Source organism: Kogia breviceps, chromosome 19 (assembly GCF_026419965.1).
Source record: "Kogia breviceps isolate mKogBre1 chromosome 19, mKogBre1 haplotype 1, whole genome shotgun sequence".
NCBI lineage: Eukaryota > Metazoa > Chordata > Mammalia > Artiodactyla > Physeteridae > Kogia > Kogia breviceps.
The window spans coordinates 39086769-39108327 of NC_081328.1; the positions used below are offsets into that span (position 1 = coordinate 39086769).

General features: G+C 46.7%; 1 protein-coding gene across 4 annotated transcripts in view; it reads right to left on the bottom strand.

Moving 5' to 3' along the window:
• Positions 1 to 2415: 2415 nt before the first annotated feature.
• STAT3 (signal transducer and activator of transcription 3) overlaps positions 2416 to 21559 on the bottom strand; it is a 61444-nt gene continuing 42300 nt past the window's right edge. Inside the window, exons 8-24 of one of the 4 annotated variants that reach the window (XM_059048217.2) lie at positions 21257 to 21408; positions 18161 to 18319; positions 17909 to 18001; positions 16982 to 17041; positions 13111 to 13140; positions 12915 to 13008; positions 12763 to 12810; positions 10312 to 10395; positions 9246 to 9344; positions 8990 to 9125; positions 8189 to 8241; positions 7877 to 7971; positions 7615 to 7754; positions 6895 to 7107; positions 3845 to 3887; positions 3448 to 3560; positions 2416 to 2655 (exon numbers count right to left, since the gene is read on the bottom strand). In XM_059048217.2, coding sequence (XP_058904200.2) covers positions 2600 to 2655; positions 3448 to 3560; positions 3845 to 3887; positions 6895 to 7107; positions 7615 to 7754; positions 7877 to 7971; positions 8189 to 8241; positions 8990 to 9125; positions 9246 to 9344; positions 10312 to 10395; positions 12763 to 12810; positions 12915 to 13008; positions 13111 to 13140; positions 16982 to 17041; positions 17909 to 18001; positions 18161 to 18319; positions 21257 to 21408 — 1668 coding nt within the window. In that variant the 3' untranslated portion in view covers positions 2416 to 2599. The remainder of the gene's footprint in view (positions 2656 to 3447; positions 3561 to 3844; positions 3888 to 6894; positions 7108 to 7614; positions 7755 to 7876; positions 7972 to 8188; positions 8242 to 8989; positions 9126 to 9245; positions 9345 to 10311; positions 10396 to 12762; positions 12811 to 12914; positions 13009 to 13110; positions 13141 to 16981; positions 17042 to 17908; positions 18002 to 18160; positions 18320 to 21256; positions 21409 to 21559) is intronic. The other 3 variants (XM_059048220.2, XM_059048218.2, XM_059048219.2) reach the window with 3 other exon arrangements.

The following is a 21559-nucleotide window of genomic DNA, read 5'->3' on the forward strand; positions in this document are numbered from 1 at the left end:
GGGGCTGGCGGGGGTGGGCGGGAGGGGAGGCAGCCTCCGAGCCGGGAGCGCGCTAATCTGGAGCTGCATCTCTGCAGGGGGAGGCGGCGCGTATCTCCAGCACCCGCTCGTCTCCAGGGTGCTCGGCGCGGGGGGAGGGGGAGCCAGCCGAGTGGGCGCCGCGGTCTGTGAATTATCACCACCCACGGCCCGGGGCCGGCAGCCGCGGCCCGTTAAGTGTTGACGATCATCCCCACGGAGCGAACTGAAGAGAAAGTGATAATGGAGCCAACTGTGGAAGGGGAGGCCTGTGGGGGTGGGAGTGTCTGCGCCCCAACCCCCCTTAGGTAGCTTATCTGACCCCAGACACCGCGGCTTGCAAAGGCCCCCCCGGAAAGGCCCCGGGAGGGAGGCCTCCACTCAAGCCGCCTCCGTGCGGGAGGGGTCGGACTCCTGGCTCCTCCAGGTACCCCTGAGCTGGAGGCTGGCGGCTAATGTTAAGATGGGAGGCGCTCGGTGCCCCAGAGGCGGGCCTGTGTCTACTCGGGCATGAGAGGCTAAGGCCACCAGCCCAGAACCGGGGTCAACCACCTCCTCTCAAGACCCAGGCTCAGCCTGTAAGACCCCTTCAGAACTGAAGCAGGGCAAGAGGGACCACCCCGAGCCTCCAGCCAGACAGAGCCGCCGTGCCAGCAGACGGTTGCTATAGAACTTTTATTTCTGGAAGGTAAAGTAGATACAGCAATATACAAAAAAAAAAAAAAAAAAAAAACAAAAAAAACCCACAATAATATAAATTTTTACACTATTAAGTAAGTATACATTGGAATTTGAACGCAGTGGTCAGGACAGCATCTCGCAAACCACCGTGTGGGTAGCTTAGGCATCCATGGGAGTCCCTCGGCTGGGCAGGGGTCAGGCAGGCAGGTCCTGGAGGACTGGGTTTTTTAAGGGAGGGGCCAAAACAAGTCTCAGCTCCTCTCAGGGCTTTTGCTATAATCAGGGTTAAAACCAGAAACACATGCGACCTAAAAGCCACGGGGTTTTAGTTTCTGCTCCAGCGAAGACGGGATCCTCACCGGAGGTCCCTCGAGTTAAGCTAATTATGATCTAGACAGTGTTGCTAAAGGGAGATTGCTCCGTACTACTTAACAACGCCTGTTTGTCTTGGAGAGAAGATCTCGTCCCCTTCCTTCAAAAACTGGCAAATTTGGGTGTAACGCATAGCATTCCCTAGAAACTCTGGTCGACCGAGACAAGGCAGTTATGGACCACCCAATCTGGCCGTGCCTCTGGGTCTGAGGAGGCCCCATATCAGAGACCACCTCTCATGCTGCTAAGTGTTCCGAGATGCACAGAAAATGCGAGTTGTTCTGCCTCACCGCGGGGGCCCCCACGTGGAGGAGCCGGTCACCAGCTTGTGGGGGGGGGGGGAGGCTGGGGCGTTCACTCCCTCACGTGAGGGACAGACCTCGAGCTTATCACTAAGCCTCTGCCCCTGGCTTAACCAAGTGAAGAAGTGATTACAGGTGCCGCAGGAAACCACCAAGAAGCTGGGATAAGAACCATATTCCCTGAGCTCAACTAGACCCTTGACTGGGGCCCCACAGTCTGACTCATGTTCAACCTGTAACTCTCTCCCTCATTCCAGGAGGTCCTGAGACCAGGATGCCTAAAGCAAACAGGACAAGGGACCTTTAGACATGGGAAGGAGCCATGCCACAAGAGGGGCTCAGGTAAACTGGGGGAGAGGAAGAATCATCCCATCCCTTAGAAGGCACCCACAGAAACCACGCAGGCTCGGAAACAGGGGCGAAGTCCGGGCAGGAAAGGCGAGCAGGTTGAAAGTGCCCCTCTGCCCAGCCTCACCGACTAACAGGCCAGTAGGTGAAAGGGGAAAATAAAAACTTTATCAAAACAAGTCTAAAACCAAAGGCCAAACCATATCTTCAGATGTCTGTTAAAAGGGCTGGATCTGAAGCTCATGTCAGGGTTTATATAAATTATCAGCCTGAAGAAAGCTGAATGCCTAAAGCACCAAGGAGGAAATTAACTGAGTTTTCTTAAATACAGAAGAGGCTATGCTGATACAGTGTTTTCTTGCCCTTTAAAAAACATTTTTTTTTTTAAGTTTAAAAAGAAACCTAGGGGCTTTGAAAGTCCTATCTTCTATTTGAACGTTAGCAAGGTTAAAAGTGCAATGCCAGGAGGATGTAGCTAGAGACAGCTGTGGCATTAGCTTACAGAAATAGGCAGAGGGAGGCCGCTGGCACCAGAGGCACTTGTCTGACGATGACGACAAGCTGCTGAGAAAGGCGGGCGGGGGGCAAGAAAGACATTTCCTCTTTCTCCCTCTCGCCACCCCCTCCACACCCCCGATCACAGCCTCGGGGAGCGCATTCTTATTTGCATTTAGATAAAAGCATATCACCCACATTCACTCATTTCTCTATTTTAAAAAGTGCCCAGGTTGCTCAAAGATAGCCGAAGTGAGAGACAAACAACAAATCTGGAACCACAGAGTCGGGAGTTGAGTTGATCTGGGCTTGGGCTGTTTAAGGGCTGGTGGAACACGGGTCGGTGCCTCCGTCACCTCTCTCTGCAGCTTCCATCCTCAGCTTCACATGGGGGAGGTAGCACACTCCGAGGTCAGCTCCATGTCGAACGTGAGGGATTCTGGGGGGACACACAGGGAGAGCCAGTTCAGTCGCCTGAGCCCTACAGCTGGCAGGGCCCGCACCCCTAGCCTTTCGGGGCACAGAGGCTCAGGCCGCCGCTGCCATCTAGTCTCCTGCCCCTGCCCCTGCCTCTTGGTCGTCAAGATGGGGTCAGAGAATCCAGATTCTCTCTCCTCCCTTCTGGAAGGGTTCTGCCTCCTTCCTACCTTAACTCATTCCCAACTCTCCAGGTTTAAAGAAGCTCTAAGGCTGCCCTGTTGAACGCAGCGGCCTGGAGCCACTTGGGATGTGACTAGTCCCAACCGAGATAGGCTGTGGTTATAAAACGCTGGGCAGGTTTCAGAGACTTAGGACGAAAGAAAACCTCATTCATTTTTTTCTTTTTTTTTTTTTGGCTGCACCGCACGTGCATCTTGCGGGGGGATCTTAGTTCCCCGACCAGGGATCGACCCCCGTGCCCCCTGCGGTGCAAGCGTGGAGTCCTAACCACTGGACCGCCAGGGAAATCCCACACTCATTTTTTTCTAACGTGCAGAAATGCCACTACTTTGGATTTACTGGGCTAAAGAAAATACATTTGTAAAATTAACCTCACCTGTTCCTTTTCACTGTTTTTAACGTGGCTGCTAGAAAATTTACTCTGGCACGGGGGTGCGCGTTTCTGTAGGATAGCACTGCTCGAGAACTTCTACCAATCCAGGTGCCCCTCGCTTGGCTGTGTACATGGGAGCATCACACCAAGGGAACTGACCTCCCTCACAGGGACAGAGTCCGGCAACCAGATACTCACCAAACTGCCCTCCTGCTGAGGGTTCAGCACCTTCACCATTATTTCCAAACTGCATCAATGAATCTAAAGTGCGGGGGGACATCGGCAGGTCAATGGTATTGCTGCAGGTCGTTCTGTAGGAAACGGGGGGCAGCAGGAGGGGAAAGGGCCGGGTTGACAAGACACAATGGAGAAAAAAAAAAAAAAGAACAAAACACACACACACAAGCCATCAAACTCTGGTCTCCAACAGAAAAATAAAAGCTCAAGCTTTTTAAACACACAGGTCACTTTGAGGACTGAACATAGCTCGGAGGGTTCCAACCCTTCACAAGAGAACTCTCACCCGGTGTCCTGTTCCCAGGGATAACTGAGGACATTAGAAATGGAGGCAAAATTGGGAAGGGAAGCCACTTACGGTGTCACACAGATGAACTTAGTCTTCAGGTATGGGGCGGCACCTGGGTAGAAGAAAACTCAGGCTTACTGATTGTGATTCCACTCTTGGGTACCAGGCGGCGGGAAGCCGGCTGCCTCCCCAGGGCTGACTTGAAACTCACCCCATCCTTGACCAGAGATTGTCTGGAACTTCCGTCTCCCCTCAAGGCTGCCCTCCCTCACTGTATACTCTGATGTTCCAGTGCTTGCAGCTGGAAGCTCGGTTCTTTCTCTCAAGCCTTCCTGAGACTTTTCAGCCGACCCTGGTCCCACCCGAGCTCAGACGAGCTCCAGCCTTGTGTTCATTCTTCCCCTCGATTGTGTAAAGAGTTGAACTGCCTGTATGTGGACTGAGGATTGTATTCTAGCCTGGCTGTATCTCTTAGATTGAGTTCCCCGCATGCAGGACTGAGCCCACGCAGTCTGGGCATCACGTCCTGCTGATACCGAAGTCACCGAGTCTTTAAGAGAACGTGGAAACGGCTAATGCAGTTCCAAAGCCGAGGGTGACACCTTCTGTTCCCATCAGCACTTATCTGCCTCTATTACATTTTTCCGTGAGGGTATTAGTAACTCCCCAGTTGGATAACTACATCACACAGAAGAGCCTCTCCAGGGGGAGGATGTCTCTGGACTGGGTGACAGGAGGCGTTACGTCTTCAACAGCCAAGAGATCCAGCCAAGGGCTTTTCTCTCTCGAGTATAAAATAAGAGGGAGGCGGAAGAGGGAGGGGCCCATCTTGGTCGTTTATGATTCTTGTTCTACAGTTAGAAATGTGAAGACTGAAATACATGAATTTTAAGTGCTAAATGCTTACAGCAAGAGGTCAAAGAGCCCCGGAGACACTGGCATGGAATTTGGGGGATTCAGGTGAACAAATCACTTAGGAGGCACGGGGCAGGGCAGGGTGGGGTGGGCTGAGAGAAGCACAGCTATAAAGCTTGGGGCTTACAGTGAAACTGAGGGATCAGAAAGTACAATGACAGCCTGAGAAAGGGCATTGCCGAGGGGCCCTTAGACTCCCATCTGAGTTTATTTTCGGCCAAGAAATAGGTTAACTCAGTACCGAATCCAAAGAAGCTACCAAAGCAGGGTTCTGGTGTCTTACGAATCCATTTTGGCCCAGGCCTGAGGGGAGCTGACACCCCAGACAGAAAAGGGTTTCATTCCCTAAGTGATCAACGTTGCTGAGAAAAACACCTTCTGCCTGAGATGCCACAGTAGAAGCAAAGGAGAACTAAGACTAAAAGCTGATTTATGGCTCCGTACAAGGTTGTAAATGTACTTTATCTAATTTGTAAGATAAGGAATTTGTCATTTCTACAGAGGAATGTCTCCCTCAAGCCATGAGGAAACGGTGTGAGCTTCTGAGTAAGAAGGAGGGAAGAGTCCTGGGAAGATAACCTAGGAGATAGATTTATCTCCTAGAGACAATAAACCCTCAGGATGAGAGACCTCCCTGGTAGTGCAGTGGTTAAGAATCCGCCTGCCAATGAAGGGGACGCGGGTTTGAGCCCTGGTCTGGGAAGATCCCACATGCTGCGGAGCAACTAGCGAGCTCTCTAAAAATGGGCTCATGCTTTAAAAACAAAACAAAACAAACTTCAGGATGGGAACAGAGAGGAAACGGGTCAGCTGCTCAACTCTGGAGGACCCCACATGCACGTGCCCCACACCTGCTGACCCATTTGCCAGACTCACACCCAGCCCCAGGAGGCAAACAAGCACTCAAGTAATTAGTTCCCTTCCTGTGACTGTCGTGTTGCCCCTGAGCAAACACTGAGGTCTCCAGACAGGAAAGGGCCTTGCCTCCCGGTCACACAGGAGGCTTGAGGGAGGGCGCAGCCTTGGACCTTGAAAGCAAAATTAGTCAAGGGCCCAGCACTTGGACCTAAATGCCTTCTTCAGAAGGAACAGGGTAGTGTGATGGGGGCTGATAAACAGATCTCCCAACCGAAGCACAACGTGGGAGGAGAGATAAGGGGCAGACAGGAAGTGAGAGTTACTCTGCCTAGAGTGTGGCCAAGACCCAACCCCAGAACAAAGGAAAAAGGAAAGCCATTTGCCAATTAGCCCCAACTCCCTCTTCCAAGTCTCCTTCTTCTCATCCCAAAAGATCCCTCACAGGGAACTCCTGTGAAAAAGTGGGAAGGGAGCTGGTGGGTTTGTGTTTGTGTGTGGGAGAGCTCTTTGTACAAAACCAGTTTTTTCCAAAGCAACTGGGGCAGGGAAGCCAACCTCAAAGGATCCCTTTAAACCACTACCGGCTCTGTGATTAAGAAAACTTAAATAAAAACAAAGAACAGCAAATTATAGTGTTCTCATCAGGATCTGGACAGATAACCCAGTGTCGGAGGGGCTCTGCCCTCCACCCTGGCGGTGGTGCTAGAGAGCCAGGGTTTAGTGTGGAAAATGTGTGTGTAACTTACATAAGCACATGGGCTCTTGCACATTAAAAAACATCTTATTTTCAAGAGCTGCACATTCAAAGGACCAATTCCACTCCCCTCCCACCAGTTACTGTCTTCCCCTTCAATCACACTCTTGTGCTCTTAAACCATGTTCCAGCGCTGCTAACACTCATTTCCTCCAGAAAGCCTTTCTTCATCCCTCTTGGCACTGCTCATATTGTTCCATGATGGGGAAAAGGAAACACGCTAGACAGAAGTCTGAATCGCAAACCTTCCAGCATCTGCTTCGTAAGAAGTGCTGTGCTGGCTGGGCATCCTGTTTCTAGAGAATTCTGCCCTCGCTTTCTCTCCACAGTGTTTTAGGTATGTCTGGGTGTGTGCATGCTGCTTCCCCCTTGAGACTGGTGCTTCTTGTAGGGCAGAGCCTGGTGACTGATTCCTCTCCTCTCTCTAACCCCATCAGCCACACCCCCGAAGGCACTCACTACAAAGTTCTTTCCCAGAAAGAGGACTAAAGATCACCAGGTTCTTCAGGCATTTACCTTATCTGTCCTCCCAGGATCCTGCAATTTCCCACTTTTCCCCAGAACTAAATGGCTGTCGTGGAAAATCAACAACTACCTGGGTCAGCTTCGGGATGCTCCTGGCTCTCGGGCCGACAGTACTTTCCGAACGCCTCCTCCTTTGGAATGTCAGGGTAGAGATAGACCAGCGGAGACACGAGGATATTGGTGGCATCCATGATCTTATAGCCCATGATGATTTCAGCAAACGACATGTTGTTCAGCTGCTGCTTGGTGTATGGTTCCACCGACTGGATCTGGGTCTTACCTGTCAGGGGAAATGGGAAGGGAAGACTCAGGTGATCTCAGAGAAAACTACCTGATTTATTTTCTCTCAAGGGGGAAAGGCTTATGCCAACCCAGCGCTCGAGACCCTGAATATCCTGCCCAGTTGCCTGGCACTGGGGAAATGTTCAGCTGGCTTCAGGAGAGGCTATCCAGCTGGGCCACAGGTAATACCCTTGGATAACTATTTACATAAGATATATTAACAGGGTAGGAAAGAAAGGAGATGAAGAATGAAATTTAAATAGGCAAATATTAGTCCCCGGAGCCAGCAAAACAAAACTGGCAAACCAATCCTCCAGCTGGTAGAATTTAGAGAAAAGAGGTCACCCAAATGTGCCTTACAAGTCTGAGGCGGGGGTGGGGGGTGGGGGTGGGGGTGTGCGAGGCCATCTCTTCCCACGAGGGGGCAGCACATGTCTGAAACCAGCAGAGGCCACGGCAGCAGTGGTGCTCACCACCAGGTGGGGTGGGGAAGAGCCAAGCTTACCGCTGATGTCCTTCTCCACCCAAGTGAAGGTGACTCCTCCTTCTTTGCTACTTTCACTGAATCTCAGCAGGAAGGTGCCTGGGGGCTTGGTGCTCAAGATGGCCCGCTCCCTCTCCTTACTGATAAAGCCCATTATGTACCTAGAGGCAAAGAACAACAACAGCAAGATGTGGGCTGAGGGTTGCCCTGCTATTTGCCTGCTGGGAGAGCAGGGGACTTGTCACACCTGCACACCCTGCCAGACGCAAGAGTTCCAACCTACCCTTCATTCCAAAGGGCCAGGATGTACTTTTTCACAAGGTCAATGATATTGTCCAGCCAGACCCAGAAGGAGAAGCCCTTGCCGGCCATGTTTTCCTGGAGAAAAGAATAATGGGAAAGCCAAGTCCACCACCATCCCAGGCTTTTCCTTCCTAGGGGTGAGGTGCCACCAAAATCCTCAGGCCCATCTAGCCTCAGGCAGGTGCTACTGGCTGCTGGACCAAGAGCCTAGGGCCTACAGGCCCAGCAGGTAAACACACCTCCCCCTCCCCCTCCCACGAGGCAGCCACACGGAGTTCACACTGTTGCTTACTTTGCAAAATTTAGCCCACGTGATCTGACACCCTGAATAGTTCACACCAGGTCCTGAAGGAAAAAAAATAATAAAGTAGTATAATTTTCAGTTTTGAATCAAGATCTTATTTCTTCAAACAGAACACGTGCACGACTGCCCTATGATAGGCCCTGAAACCGTTGGTTTTCATGTATTTGAATGTTGCCACTGTTGTGTGTATATGGTGCACCCATCCGCCCCACACCCGACCCCATCATTTCACACACACACACACACACACACACACACACACACACACACACACACAGCCAAGTTGTTGTTTAGCCCAGCTGCCCTTTCTAGCCTCGTGTGGAGGTCCGGGGCCCAGCAGCACACACTAAGAAGCTGACAGCTTGTGTTACGTGGTCACATTTGGTGGCAGCATAGGACAAAGCACAGGTAGCATGCAAAACATTCCACTAAGGCTTTTTTTCCAGGGAGAAAATTTAAAACAAGCCTACAGTTTCTTGAAGAAACAGACAGGAATACCAAGCCTTTAGCTCTAACATGCACTTAAAATATCTTCCGATGGTTGGATAAAGTAGTACCCTGGAAGGGTGAGGGAGACAGCCACCAAGAGAAAAGAAATCTGCCTCCTGCCTCATAAAAATGACCCCCAGGATGCACATCTCCTCTGCATCCTGACTCCCTGACCTGCTGGAGCACGTGTGTTCTGGCCCCGGCACAGCACCTTGCTCAGTAACCTCTCCTGAATGAACAGCCCCATGGGCCAGATTCCTTTTCCGAGGAGGGTGAGGGGAGAAGAGGTAAAGTGCTGACCTAAGAGTTTCTCCGCCAGCGTTGTCAACTGCTCGATGCTCAGCCCACGCTTGGTGGTGGAGGAGAACTGCCAGCTCAGCACCTCGGCCACTTGATCCCACGTTCCAATCGGGGGCTTGGTGAAAAAGTTCACGTTCTATTGGAAATGACACATTTGCTCCTTTAGATGAGAGGGCGGTGCCTGATGAGCTGCGCTAGGTACCGTGTCGACCCCGAGGCACCGAGAAGTCTCAGGCAAAATGGGGGCCCGACTCACCTTGGGGTTGTTTGTCAGCATGTTATACCACAGGATGGACGCCCAAGCGTTGGGCATCTGACAGATGTTGGAGATCACCACAACGGGCAAGGAGTGGGTCTGTGGAGGGAGCGGGGAATGAGCTGGGGAGGCAGAGGGCCCTCGTGGCTTCCAAAACCTCTTCACGCATATCTCACAGGGTTCGGGATAAAGGACAGGCCGTGGAGCACACCTGCTGCCAGCCCTCAGGGAGGAGCGAGGCCGAGTCGGCTCAACACCCAGAGCAGAAAGAATGCCGAACTCGGCGGCTGTCTGAACATCACCAAGAACTTGTAAAGCTAACTTGCTCACGGTGGACTCACAGTCCACGGGTTCCCCATTTATAACACCTGCAAGGCATCCTCCACGAATCGAAGCTGTACCTGCCCATTAAACAGAGAGGTCAGGCTTCCCTGGTGGCGCAGTGGTTGAGAGTCCGCCTGCCGATGCAGGGGACGCGGGTTCGTGCCCCGGTCCGGGGAAGATCCCACATGCCGTGGAGCGGCTGGGCCCGTGAGCCATGGCCGCTGAGCTTGCGCGCGTCCGGAGCTTGTGCTCCGCAACGGGAGAGGCCACAACAGTGAGAGGCCCGCGTACCGCAAATAAAAAAAAAACCCAAAAAACCAGAGAGGTCCCAGGGATCAAAGACTAGGGTTCCTGCTTTTTCCGGTGTATCTTTAATTTAAAGATCAAGAAAGTTGGGGAAAGAGCATGTAAATGCCATGATTGTCTGTATACTAAAAACATTGGTTGTTGAAAGACTGTTTTGCCCAAACTTTATAAAGTCAGCTATGATCAATGTCTAAATATGAGTTTTTATATCAAGTTTGCTGAAAGCTGAGCAGACATGTATCTTCTAAGCACTCAGGCAAGACTTTACTCTCAGGTGGGATACTAAGGATTTTGGGGAGAAAGAGAAGCAAAAGTAAACACAGTGCTTAGCAAAGAGTCACCATTCCACCTTCTCGAGTAAAAACCTCAACTAGAAGAAGTCTTGTCCTGAGTTACCACTGCGTGCAGCCCTACCCAGTTCTGTCACAGAACTCACCTCTAGGTCAATCTTGAGGCCTTGGTGATACACCTCAGTCTCAAAGGTGATCAGGTGCAGCTCCTCAGTCACAATCAGGGAGGCCTACAAGAAGGAGAAGAACGCTGTTCCTCAGAGAGGATGGTATTCAGTCCTGACGCCACCACTACACCATCCAGAAGGGCAATCCACCAGGTGGCCACAGACACAACTGGAGCACGTGGTCTCTTCAACACTATCACTCTCCAGTGCTATGGTCCGCAACCTGACCTCCTACTAGCTTTATTAGGATACTAAGGAGATCCAATAGGCTATGTATAAAATGGGTAAGGCACAAAGAATGACAAAATAGTGAACACCTGTGTACCTATCACCCAGTTTAAGGGAAAGACCATCACTACTGAGGTTCTCTGGGCACCCTTCCCAACCCCATCCATCCCTATGCCTCCTCCCTCAGAAGTAACGGCTATTTTGTCTTTTGAGTTCATCATTTCCTAGCTCTTCTTTATGGTTTTACCACATTTATACCTCTAAACAACGTATGTGTGGTTTAGTTTGTTTAGTTCCATCTTATACATATGGAATCACACCCTGTGTATTCTTTTGTGACTTGCTTTTCACATCCATGTAGCTGTGTGCACCTGCAATTTCTCCATTTTCACAGCTGTATAGTATTCCATCACCTGACTGTACTGCAGATCATTTATCCACTCTAGTGCTGATGGCATTTGGTTTGTATTTAGGGCTTACAATCAGGCTGCTCTGACATTTTGTACATATCTCCTGCTACCTATGTGCAAAGATTCCTCTATTGTTAAATCCTGGGAGTGGTGCTGTTGGTTTACAGGGTAAACAGGTTCATTTTTATAATGCCCAATTGTTTTCCAAAGTGAGTGTAACAATTTATACTCCCACCAGCAATATAGTGACATTATTTTGAATGAGAATTGCCAATGAATTATTAGAAATTCCAATTCATATTTAAAATGCTCTTTTTCTAATTACAAAAGTAATACACATTCAGTTTAAATGCAAATATTACAGAGATAGTAGAGAGTAGCCTTGGATAAGAACAGCAGCACTGTTTGGTAGATATTCCTCTAGAATTTTGTAATGCAGACATGAATAGACAAAATACAGTGTAAGTTTTTTAAAACAAATATACTAATATACTACTCAAATTATTTTGCATTTTTTCCTAAATAAATATGCCACATACATTTTCCTGTATCATTGCATACTTCACTCTTTAACTGCTGTCAAGTATTATAAATTCAATTTTTTTTTTCCAGAAGGAGAAAAAACAAATACCGTATGCTAACACATATATATGGAATCTAAGAAAAAAAATGTCATGAAGAGATTAGTGTGATAGGATGGGAATAAAACACAGACCTACTAGAGCATGGACTTGAGGATATGGGGAGGGGGAAGGGTAAGATGTGACGAAGTGAGAGAGTGCCAGGACATATATACACTACCAAATGTAAATTAGGTAGCTAGTGGGAAGCTGCCGGAGTAGCACAGGGAGATCACGTCTGTGCTTTGTGACCACCTAGAGGAGTGGGATAGGGAGGGTGGGAGGGAGGGTGACGCAAGAGGAAAGAGATATGGGAACATATGTATATGTATAACTGATTCATTCTGTTGTAAAGGAGAAACTAACACACTATTGTAAAACAGTAATACTCCAATAAAGATGTTTAAAAAAAAAAAAGGCCTGCTACGTTCTAGGGAAGAGGGTAAGAATAGCTCAGGGGACAAATGTCAGAAAAAGAATAGGGTGTCACAGTTTTATAAAGAAGATTTAAAACTAGTTTTTGGTCACATTTACCTTTTTTTTTTTTTTAAGTTTATTATTTTTTCTTTTTTGGCCACACCACATGACTTATGGGATCTTAATTCCCCAACCAGGGAGGGACCAAACTCAGGCCCATGGCAGTGAAAGTCCTGATTCTTAACCACTGGACCGCCAGGGAAGTCCCTTAAGTTTATTCCTGACACTAAGAGTCCAATAATCTGAATAAATGGGAGGCAGAGAAGAAATAAGGGGATTCGTATTGTTTTGTTCTTTTTCTTTTGGTAAAATATTTAACTCGGATTTGTTGAAACATTCCATCCCACCTCAGTGACCAAAACAGGTCACCAAAAGCTGAGCCAAGCCATGTCAGCCCACAGAAGTTGGAAGGGGAATTTGGAAAGCCCCAGGCAAGGTGGAAGGCTTCTTTTCCACTACATGGGTGTGGGCAAGGGACTTTCCACTCTTTAATGATGAGCTAACTCCCCGGACAATCAAGGAAATGCTCCAAGCCAGAGTTCTCCAAGGAATGAGTGACTTCTGATGTGTCATGTTGGCCTGTGGTGACTGCAGCTGGTCAGGTGTCTCTACTTCTGGGCAGTAAGAAGACTCTTTTTCTCTCCTGCTCAAAGAAAACTCTCCTATAGTTGGCTTTCATCCCCAACAAAACTTACGTCGCAGTTGGCTCGGCCCCCGTTACCACATCTCTGCTCTCTCAGGGTCTGTAAGAAAAGCAAAGAGCATCCCCTGTCACATGAGGCTCTCCCCTAACCCCTCCCCTGCCAGAGGTCCTGGGAGAAGGTGAGTCCAGGCTTCTCCCGTGTACCAAGTGTTTGAACTCTGCAGAGAGGCTGCCGTTGTTGGACTCTTCCATGTTCATCACTTTCGTGTTTGTGCCCAGGATGTTAAATTTCCGGGATCTGAATCACAGGAGAAAAAAACCAACCACATAGGTGAGCGAGTGGTCAGAGGACAAAGTTAGATTAAACGGGAACACAAGGAAGCCTCCAGGCTGAACTTACCCTCTGAGAGCTGCAACATCCCCGGAGTCTCTGTTAAGAACACAAACCAGTGGTAATAAAAAAGGCCCTGAGTTTCTTCAAAAGTCTACTGTGAACACCTATAATTTATTCTGATGGAAAAACTGCTGTTCTCCTGGGGATTTCTGTAAATGACTCAATTACATTTTATATGTGAAATTAACAATCCTATACATGCTGAAGTAGTAGACACAGCTGGTTGCCTACCCAAACTCTACTCCCCTCTTCCTAACAGAACCTTGACTCTGTCAAGTATCTTTCCCATCCCTACCTCCAGGGGATCCTGATCATTAAGCTCACCAGAATAGAGCATGCCCACAGTGCAGCAGTCCAGGGGTGAGGACAGGACCTTTACTGTCTCAATCAGATTGGGAAGGATTCTCTTTCAGGCTGGACTTACATTCCATAGCTTCAGCTGAACACGAGCAAGGAGGCATGTGGCCTTAACTACCACAAGCAACCACGCAGCAACCCAGAAGGGAACCCTAGAATGCCAGTGACACTGGCATCTCTTCTCTGCCAGTGGCAGAGAAGAGAGACGGAAGATTGTGGGTCCTTGATGACATCAATTGAGTCACCGATCTCACCGTCAGAAACTTGTTCTAACTTTGCATTTCCAGTTATACTGGGTTGCAAATTTCCTTATTATTTAAGCCACCCTGGGTTTTCTGCAAAGGTTTACTGTTACCCATAACTCAGAGCATCCCATTGATGTAGCTGGAAATATTCTTCCCAGTGTGTTCCCTGTGTTTTTGAATATTTCGTTTTTTTATATAGTCACCATTTCTCAGTGTTTTCCTTTCTTTTTAAAATTATTTTAGTTCTGTTTAAAAAGTCCTTCTCCATTGCTATATACTCACTTGTGCTTTTAGAAAAACAGCTACTATTTATTAAACAGTACATTCTGTGGGAGTTTACAGATTAAAATGGATCAACTTTTAAACCATTCAGAAGTTACCTTTCCATATACCACATTTTATTTTATTTTTATTTAATTACTTACTTTGGCCATGCAGCTTGTGGGACCTTACTTCCCTGACCAGAGATTGAACCCAGGCCCTCGGCAGTGAAAGCTCAGAGTCTTAACCACTGGACTGCCAGGGAATTCCCCATATATCACATTTGAGAACTTAAATAAAGTCCTCGTTATCAGAAAATTTTCCCTCATGTCTAGCCTATATTTACTTTTTTTTTAACATTCTTTTTTTTGTATACCTTTGATGTAATTGACAAATAATAAACTGCATATATAAAATGCACAATTTGATGAGGTTTGATATATGTATACTATACACACCTGTGACATCATCAGCTCAATCAAGATATTGAGCATATCCAGCATCCCCAAGTTTCCCCACACCCTTATGTGACCCATTCCCCAATCCCACACTCCACCCACCCCTGTCCCTAGGCAACCAATGATCTGCTTTCAGTCATAATAGATTCATTCGCACTTCTAGAATTTTATATAAATGACAACGCAAAGTATGTACTCTTTTTTTCTTGGTCTGGCTTCTCTCATTCAGTGTATTTTTTTTTTTTTTTTTTTTTTGTGGTACGCGGGCCTCTCACTGTCGTGGCCTCTCCCGTTGCAGAGCACAGGCTCCGGACACGCAGGCTCAGCGGCCACGGCTCACAGGCCCAGCCGCTCCGCGGCATGTGGGATCTTCCCGGACCGTGGCACAAACCCGTGACCCCTGCATCGGCAGGCAGATTCTCAACCACTGCGCCACCAGGGAAGCCCTCATTCAGTGTATTAATTTGGAGATTTATCCTTGTGTTGTGGGTATCAATAGTTCATTCCTTTTTGTTGGTGAATAATATTCCATTGCATGGATATACCACCAACTGTTTATTCACCTGTTGATGGACACTCGTCTATTAATGAAGATTCCTGTACAACGCTTTGTGTGGACATATGCTTTCATTTCTCTTGGGTAAATACCTAGGAGTGGAATGTTAGGTCATAGGGTAGGTGCATGTTTAACTTTTTAGGAAACTGCCAAATTGTTTTCCAAAAGTGGCTGCCATTTTTACCACCATTATACATTTGCCTATGCTTTTAAGATATATCTAGAATTTATTCTGATGGACAGTGAAAAGTTTAACTTCTTACTCAAATCCCCCCAATACCAAGTTTCCCTAAGACGACTTACTGAATAATCCACCCTTCCCTCGCTAATTTAAGATATCAATTAAAATGTATATTAATTCCTTATATAAACCTGAAGTCTATTTTTGGACTTTAGATTTTGCTTCAAAGATCAGTTTATTCCTGCCCTGGCAACACACTCATTTAGCAACTGAAACTTTGTGATACATTTTAATATTGGGCAAGGCAGCTTCCCATACCACCCCCCATAATTTTTATTTGTTAAAGAACTTTGGAAAGTAGAATGGTGGTTATCAGGCGCTGGAGGGAGAGGGAAATGGGGATTTGTTCTTCCATGGATATAGAGTTTCAGTTTTATAAGATGAAAAACTTCTGGAGATCTGTTGCACAACAATGTCCATATACTCAACACTGCTGAACTGTACACTTACAAATGGTTGATATCAACTGTACATCAATAAAAAAATAAAAAGAAAACAGAAAAAATATGAGGTAAATTTGAACAGTAACTGGCTATTTGATGATATTAAAGAAGTATTTGGGGCAAGATTTTATTTTATTTTTTTTTATTTTTATTTTTATTTTTTTTGCGGTACGTGGGCCTCTCACTGTTGTGGCCTCTCCCGCTGCCGAGCACAGGCTCCGGACGCGCAGGCCCAGTGGCCATGGCTCACGGGCCCAGCCGCTCCGCAGCATGTGGGATCTTCCCGGACCGGGGCACGAACCCGCATCCCCTGCATCGGCAGGCGGACTCTCAACCACTGCGCCACCAGGGAAGGCCCTGGGGCAAGATTTTAAATTGCTAAGATGGTAAATTTTATGTTTATCACAATTAAAAATAAACAAATCCTTTTAAAAAACTATCTCTGCTTATTTTTTTCATCTAAGATATAACTTGAAAAGCAAGTCAAGAGTTTTTAAAAATCCTATTCACGTTTTGGTTGGTTCTATATTAACTGGGAAGAATCAACATCTTTATAATAAAATTAAAAGTCTTCAATCCAGGAATATGACTTATCGCCTCACTTTTAAAAAGTCACTTCCTCACTAAAATTTCACAGTGTTCTTCAAGTAGGTCTTAAATATTTCTGTTAAGTTTATCACCATATATTTTTATTTTTGTTGCTTATTGTGAGATCATTTTTCTATTATAATTTCTAACTGGTTGATGCTAATTTATGGTTAAAGTAATCAATTTTTGCTTATTTATTTACTTATTAAACTTACCACCTTCCTCAAGTCCCTAGTTTCACTGGTAACTATTTTCCAATTCATTTTCATGAAATTTCCAGATAAACAATTATATCACATACATTTTCTCTTTTTTAATCTTTTCAGAGGGTAAGTGCATTTTAATTTTTTAAAGGTACTGTCAAATTCTGAAGAGGATTCCATTATGTGGTAAAGTGCGAAACAGCAACAAAAATCAATTTTCCCATATATTCTCAGTTTTATATAATATGCATACATTACATTTATAAGTAAAAAAATGAATAAAGAAAAAGAGGAACTTGAGGTCACAACAGCAATCGCAACTCAAATCTGTACCGCCAGCTTCGTGGTTTTGTTCTGGCACATTATATGACAATGCACAGCAAGGCTTTTGAAAACTTTTTAAAGAAAGGAAGATCTCTGAAAGAAGATAAAGCCTCTAAGTTCACATGATGACTGTCAAAGTTCCCATTTCTCTGTCCCTCATTTGAAAAAAAGAAAAAAAGAGCTAAGGTAAGGAGTACTTACTTGTCAATGCACACTTTAATTTTAAGCTGATAATTTAGCTCAGGGAATTTGACCAGCAATCTATTTCAAAAAAAAAAAAAAGAAAGAAAAAAAAAAAGTTTCAGAGCAAAGAAAAAACATCCAATAAAAAAAAAAAGTCACTAGGCTCCACCAGCAACTTCTAGTTGAAGTAATATAAAATTCGTTAACTCTTCAATTCTAAAGAGATAAGTCATAATCCCAAATTCCTCTTCCCACGGGTGCTGGGTTTGACCTTAAGTCAAGCATTAGGCCTAAAGGGACCGAAAGAAAGCCTAAGAACTAAGAACTTAGATAAAGTTGTGAGAGATCCACCAAAGGATAATGAAAGCCATTTCATGAAAAATATTACATGCTCTGCAGGTGGTATTCTTTCTGTTAAACCTGAAACCTAACACCGTACTACCTTTCTGAGGAGGGAAATTTCACTGCAGAAGGGCAAACCCCAGCTTACCTGTTCTGACTTGAATGTGAAAGTAACACTCCACGTGCAGGCCCCTCACCCACCTGCCCTGTGGCCTCTTAGCTTCTATTATCACTAAGCTTTATTCTTTCCCTTAAAATCCTCAGGGAAAAGTAGGCTCAAAGAACAAAAAATAACGGGCATTATTCTGCCCCTTTTGCAGGAGGGATGGAGATTCTATGGCTTAAGACTTTAGGCCTGGACTCTTAGGAATACAATGGGCCTGAATCATAGGAATATGCCCAGGTAACCTCAAAAAGATGACCATTCTTTAGCTTTTAACAGGAGAATCAAAGAGCAAGCTGATATTATGCCAACAAATTCCATACCCATCATAGTACTGCCTGCGACGCCTATAAAGAACAACCCTGGCCACCAACCCTGTTCTGGCCCTGAGAGTGACGCTTGATACAATATCTGCCAGAAGCGGAGGTTCCGTGGCCCACCTGACTTTAGTTGTAAACTGGACACCGGTCTTGATGACTAATGGCCGGTCAGGATGCATAGGCATGCAGGGCTGCCGCTCTACCACGAAGGCACTGGAAGGGAAAGAGAAGGGCAGTGGTTCACACACAACTCAGTGGGCCAGTGCCTGTCCTGTTCCTCGGAAGTCAGCCAATCTCTTGTTCAATGACATTTGGGGGAGGGGGGGTGGAGGGTGGGGGTGATGGGGGAAAGGGACAGGGACTCTAAGTTACCTTTTCATTAAGTTTCTAAACAGCTCTACGATTCTCTCCTCCAGCATTGGCCGGTGCTGTACAATGGGATCCCCTTTGTAGCTAACTTTCTGCTGCAACTCCTCCAGTTTCTTAATTTGTTGGCGGGTCTGAAGTTGAGATTCTGCCAATGAGGTTATCCTGCCAGTAAAATAAGGAAGATACCAGTTACCTAAGTGGGTGTACACAGGTGAGTTGGAGAAGGGGAAGGCATACCACAGGTATAAACACCTTTATGCAGTCCCCTGACATAAGAAAGAGGCATTTTTCATTGTGGGAAAATATGCATAGCATAAAATTGACCATTTCTAAATGTACAGTTCAGCAGCATTAGATTAGAAAAGGGAAACTTGGGGCTTCCCTGGTGGCACAGTGGTTGAGAGTCTGCCTACCATTGCAGGGGACACGGGTTCGTGCCCCAGTCCAGGAGGATCCCACATGCCGCGGAGCGGCTAGGCCTGTGAGCCATGGCTGCTGAGCCTGCGTGTCCAGAGCCTGTGCTCCAAAACGGAAGAGGCCACAACAGAGAGAGGCCCGCGGACCACAAAAAAAAAAAAAAAAAAAAAAAAAAAAAGAAAAGAAAGAAAAGGGAAACTTATTTTTGCCTTTTGGGGGGATTTTTTTTTTTTTTTTTTTTTTTTTTTTTTTTTGTGGTACGCAGGCCTCTCACTGCTGTGGCCCCTCCCATTGCGGAGCACAGGCTCCGGACGCGCAGGCTCAGTAGCCATGGCTCACGGGCCCAGCCGCTCCGCGGCATGTGGGATCTTCCCAGACCGGGGCACGAACTCGTGTCCCCTGCATCGGCAGGCGGACTCTCAACCACTGCGCCACCAGGGAAGCCCTGGGGGGATTTTTTTGTTCATGCTGTGTGGCTTGCAGGATCTTAGTTCCCTGACCAGGGACTGAACCTGGTCCCTGGCACTGAAAGTGCTGAAGTGCTGAGTCCTAACCACTGGACCGCCAGGGAATTCCCTATTTTGCCTTTTTAAAACAGTGCCTTCTTTAAATTTTACATTTCAAAGAGGAAGGCAGGCATAGAGGAAGAAGTGTCAAAACGTATGCCACTAGGAGGCATTTATCGGGTTACCATTGGAAAGTGATAAACACTAGGAACGCAGATATGGAGAACATGAAATAAGGAATTTGATGCTCACTTTCCTCAGCCTAACTTGTCTTTGTACCCAAATGTGAGGACTGGGGAAGTGCAGGACATCAGACAGCCCAGGAAGATGGGTTTGAGCCAGCTCTGTCCCTCACTATCTGTGCAAACTTGGCCAGGTCCCTTCACTACCGTGGGCCTTGGTGTCCCCTTGCCTGAGAGATGGGGGGTTGAACTGCATGATCCCCAGGAGCCCTTTCAACCTCACCTACCACGGATCAAAGGACGTGACATTATGTTTCAAAACACTGATAACATGTATATAGAAAAAGTAGACAGGGAGACAAAGGTTGATTAAGTCTGTCCCCAGGAATGGAGAATATCAGTGTCTCTCTTTGATGGCCCCCCACTAGTTTAGTAAAGACCCCAAAGAGAGAAGGTGGAAGGCAAGGGGCAGGGGAGGACGGCACCAGGACTTCTGAGCTCACTGACTCCCTTCTGGCATCTACATTCTCCATTCCCAGAACTTAAGCTTTCTGGTTCCCTGATCAGGAAGCATTTAAAACTGCTCTCAGTAAATCAGCAAAACTCAGGGTTAGTGAGGATATGAACAAACAGGCATCTCATATAGAGTTGTCCTAAATTTCCAGTTTCATGCTCTGTGTATCTGGGTTCCCTTTCAGGTCAAGTTTCTCCCAGTTTAAGCTGGTGCAGCATATTCATCATTGGGCCTTGCACGTCAAGGGTGCTCCATCAAGATTTTCTGAATGAATGAAAGTAGAAGAGTGGATTATAGAAGAGCATATAAAGAATGATCCTACTGATGTGAAATGTATAGATTTCTATCTTTATCTATACAACAGATGTCTAGAGTGACAGTCACCAAAATTTTAACTCTAAGTACCTCTGCATGATTTGATCTTTAAAGTCTTTTCTTCTCTTTATTAATATCCTGTATTTGAACTTTCTTCCCTTATAAAAAGCATGTCATTTGAGAGTATTAAAGTAACTAAAATTTAAAATTTAGTCCACGCGGGCTTCCCTGGTGGCGCACTGGTTGAGAGTCTGCCTGCCGATGCAGGGGACACGGGTTCGAGCCCTGGTCTGGGAAGATCCCACATGCCGCGGAGCAACTGGGCCCGTGAGCCACAACTGCTGAGCCTGCGCATCTGGAGCTTGGAGCCTGTGCTCCGCAACAAGGGAGGCCACGATAGTGAGAGGCCCACGCACCGCGATGAAATGTGGCCCCCACTTGCCGCAACTGGAGAAAGCCCTCGCACAAAAATGAAGACCCAACACAGCCAAAAACAAATAAATAATAATTAAAAATGAATATCTGCTTAAAAAAATACTTAAAAAAAAATCTAGTCCGTGTGTTAGATACAGTTAAACCAAAAGCTTTATTTGAATTAGACAAATATATTTAAAATATAGCAATATAGGGACTTCCCTGGTGGCTCAGTGGCTAAGAATCCGCCTACCAATGCAGGGTACGTGGGTTCGAGTCCTGGTCCAGGAAGATCCCACATGCTGCAGAGCAACTAAGCCCGCGCACCACAACTACTGAGCCTGCGCTCTAGAGCCTGTGAGCCACAACTACTGAAGCCCACGCACGAGAGCCTGGGCTCCGCAGCAAGAGAAGCCACTGCAATGAGAAGCCCAAGCACCACAACAAAGAGCAGCCCGCACTCGCTGCAACCAGAGAAAGCCTGCGTGCAGCAACGAAGACCCAATGCGGCCAAAAATACCCCCCAAACAAATAAATTATTTATTTAAAGAAAATAAAATATAGCAATATAAATATCTTCATTTAAAAAAATTGTCCCAATAAAGTAAAAGCTTTAACCCTTAGACTAAATTTGAGTATGTTAAAGTCCCCACCTCTGAAATGCAGTAGCAACTCTTTGGGCCTGCAGTTCTGACCATAATTTAGCACAGCTTTCTAGAAAGAAAGGAAAAACTTCTCTTTTCGGTTTTACCAGTTTTCTAGCCGATCTAGGCAGATGTTGGGAGGACCTCCAATGCAAGCAATCTGCTGCCGCCTCTTCCAGTCTGCCAGCTCTTCATCCGTGAGCGTTTTCTGCACGTACTCCATAGCTGACAAAAGCCCTGCCAACTCACTCACGATGCTCTGGTTGGAAACAAAAAACAAAGTCAGAAAACATTTCCTCAGACCGTCCCTCACCACAGTCTTTAGTCAATTCCAGAGAAGGAACTCATCAGAAAACAAGCAAGCTCTTCCCTGAGATGCCCAAGTCGTGCACATGAGTGAGACAGGTAGG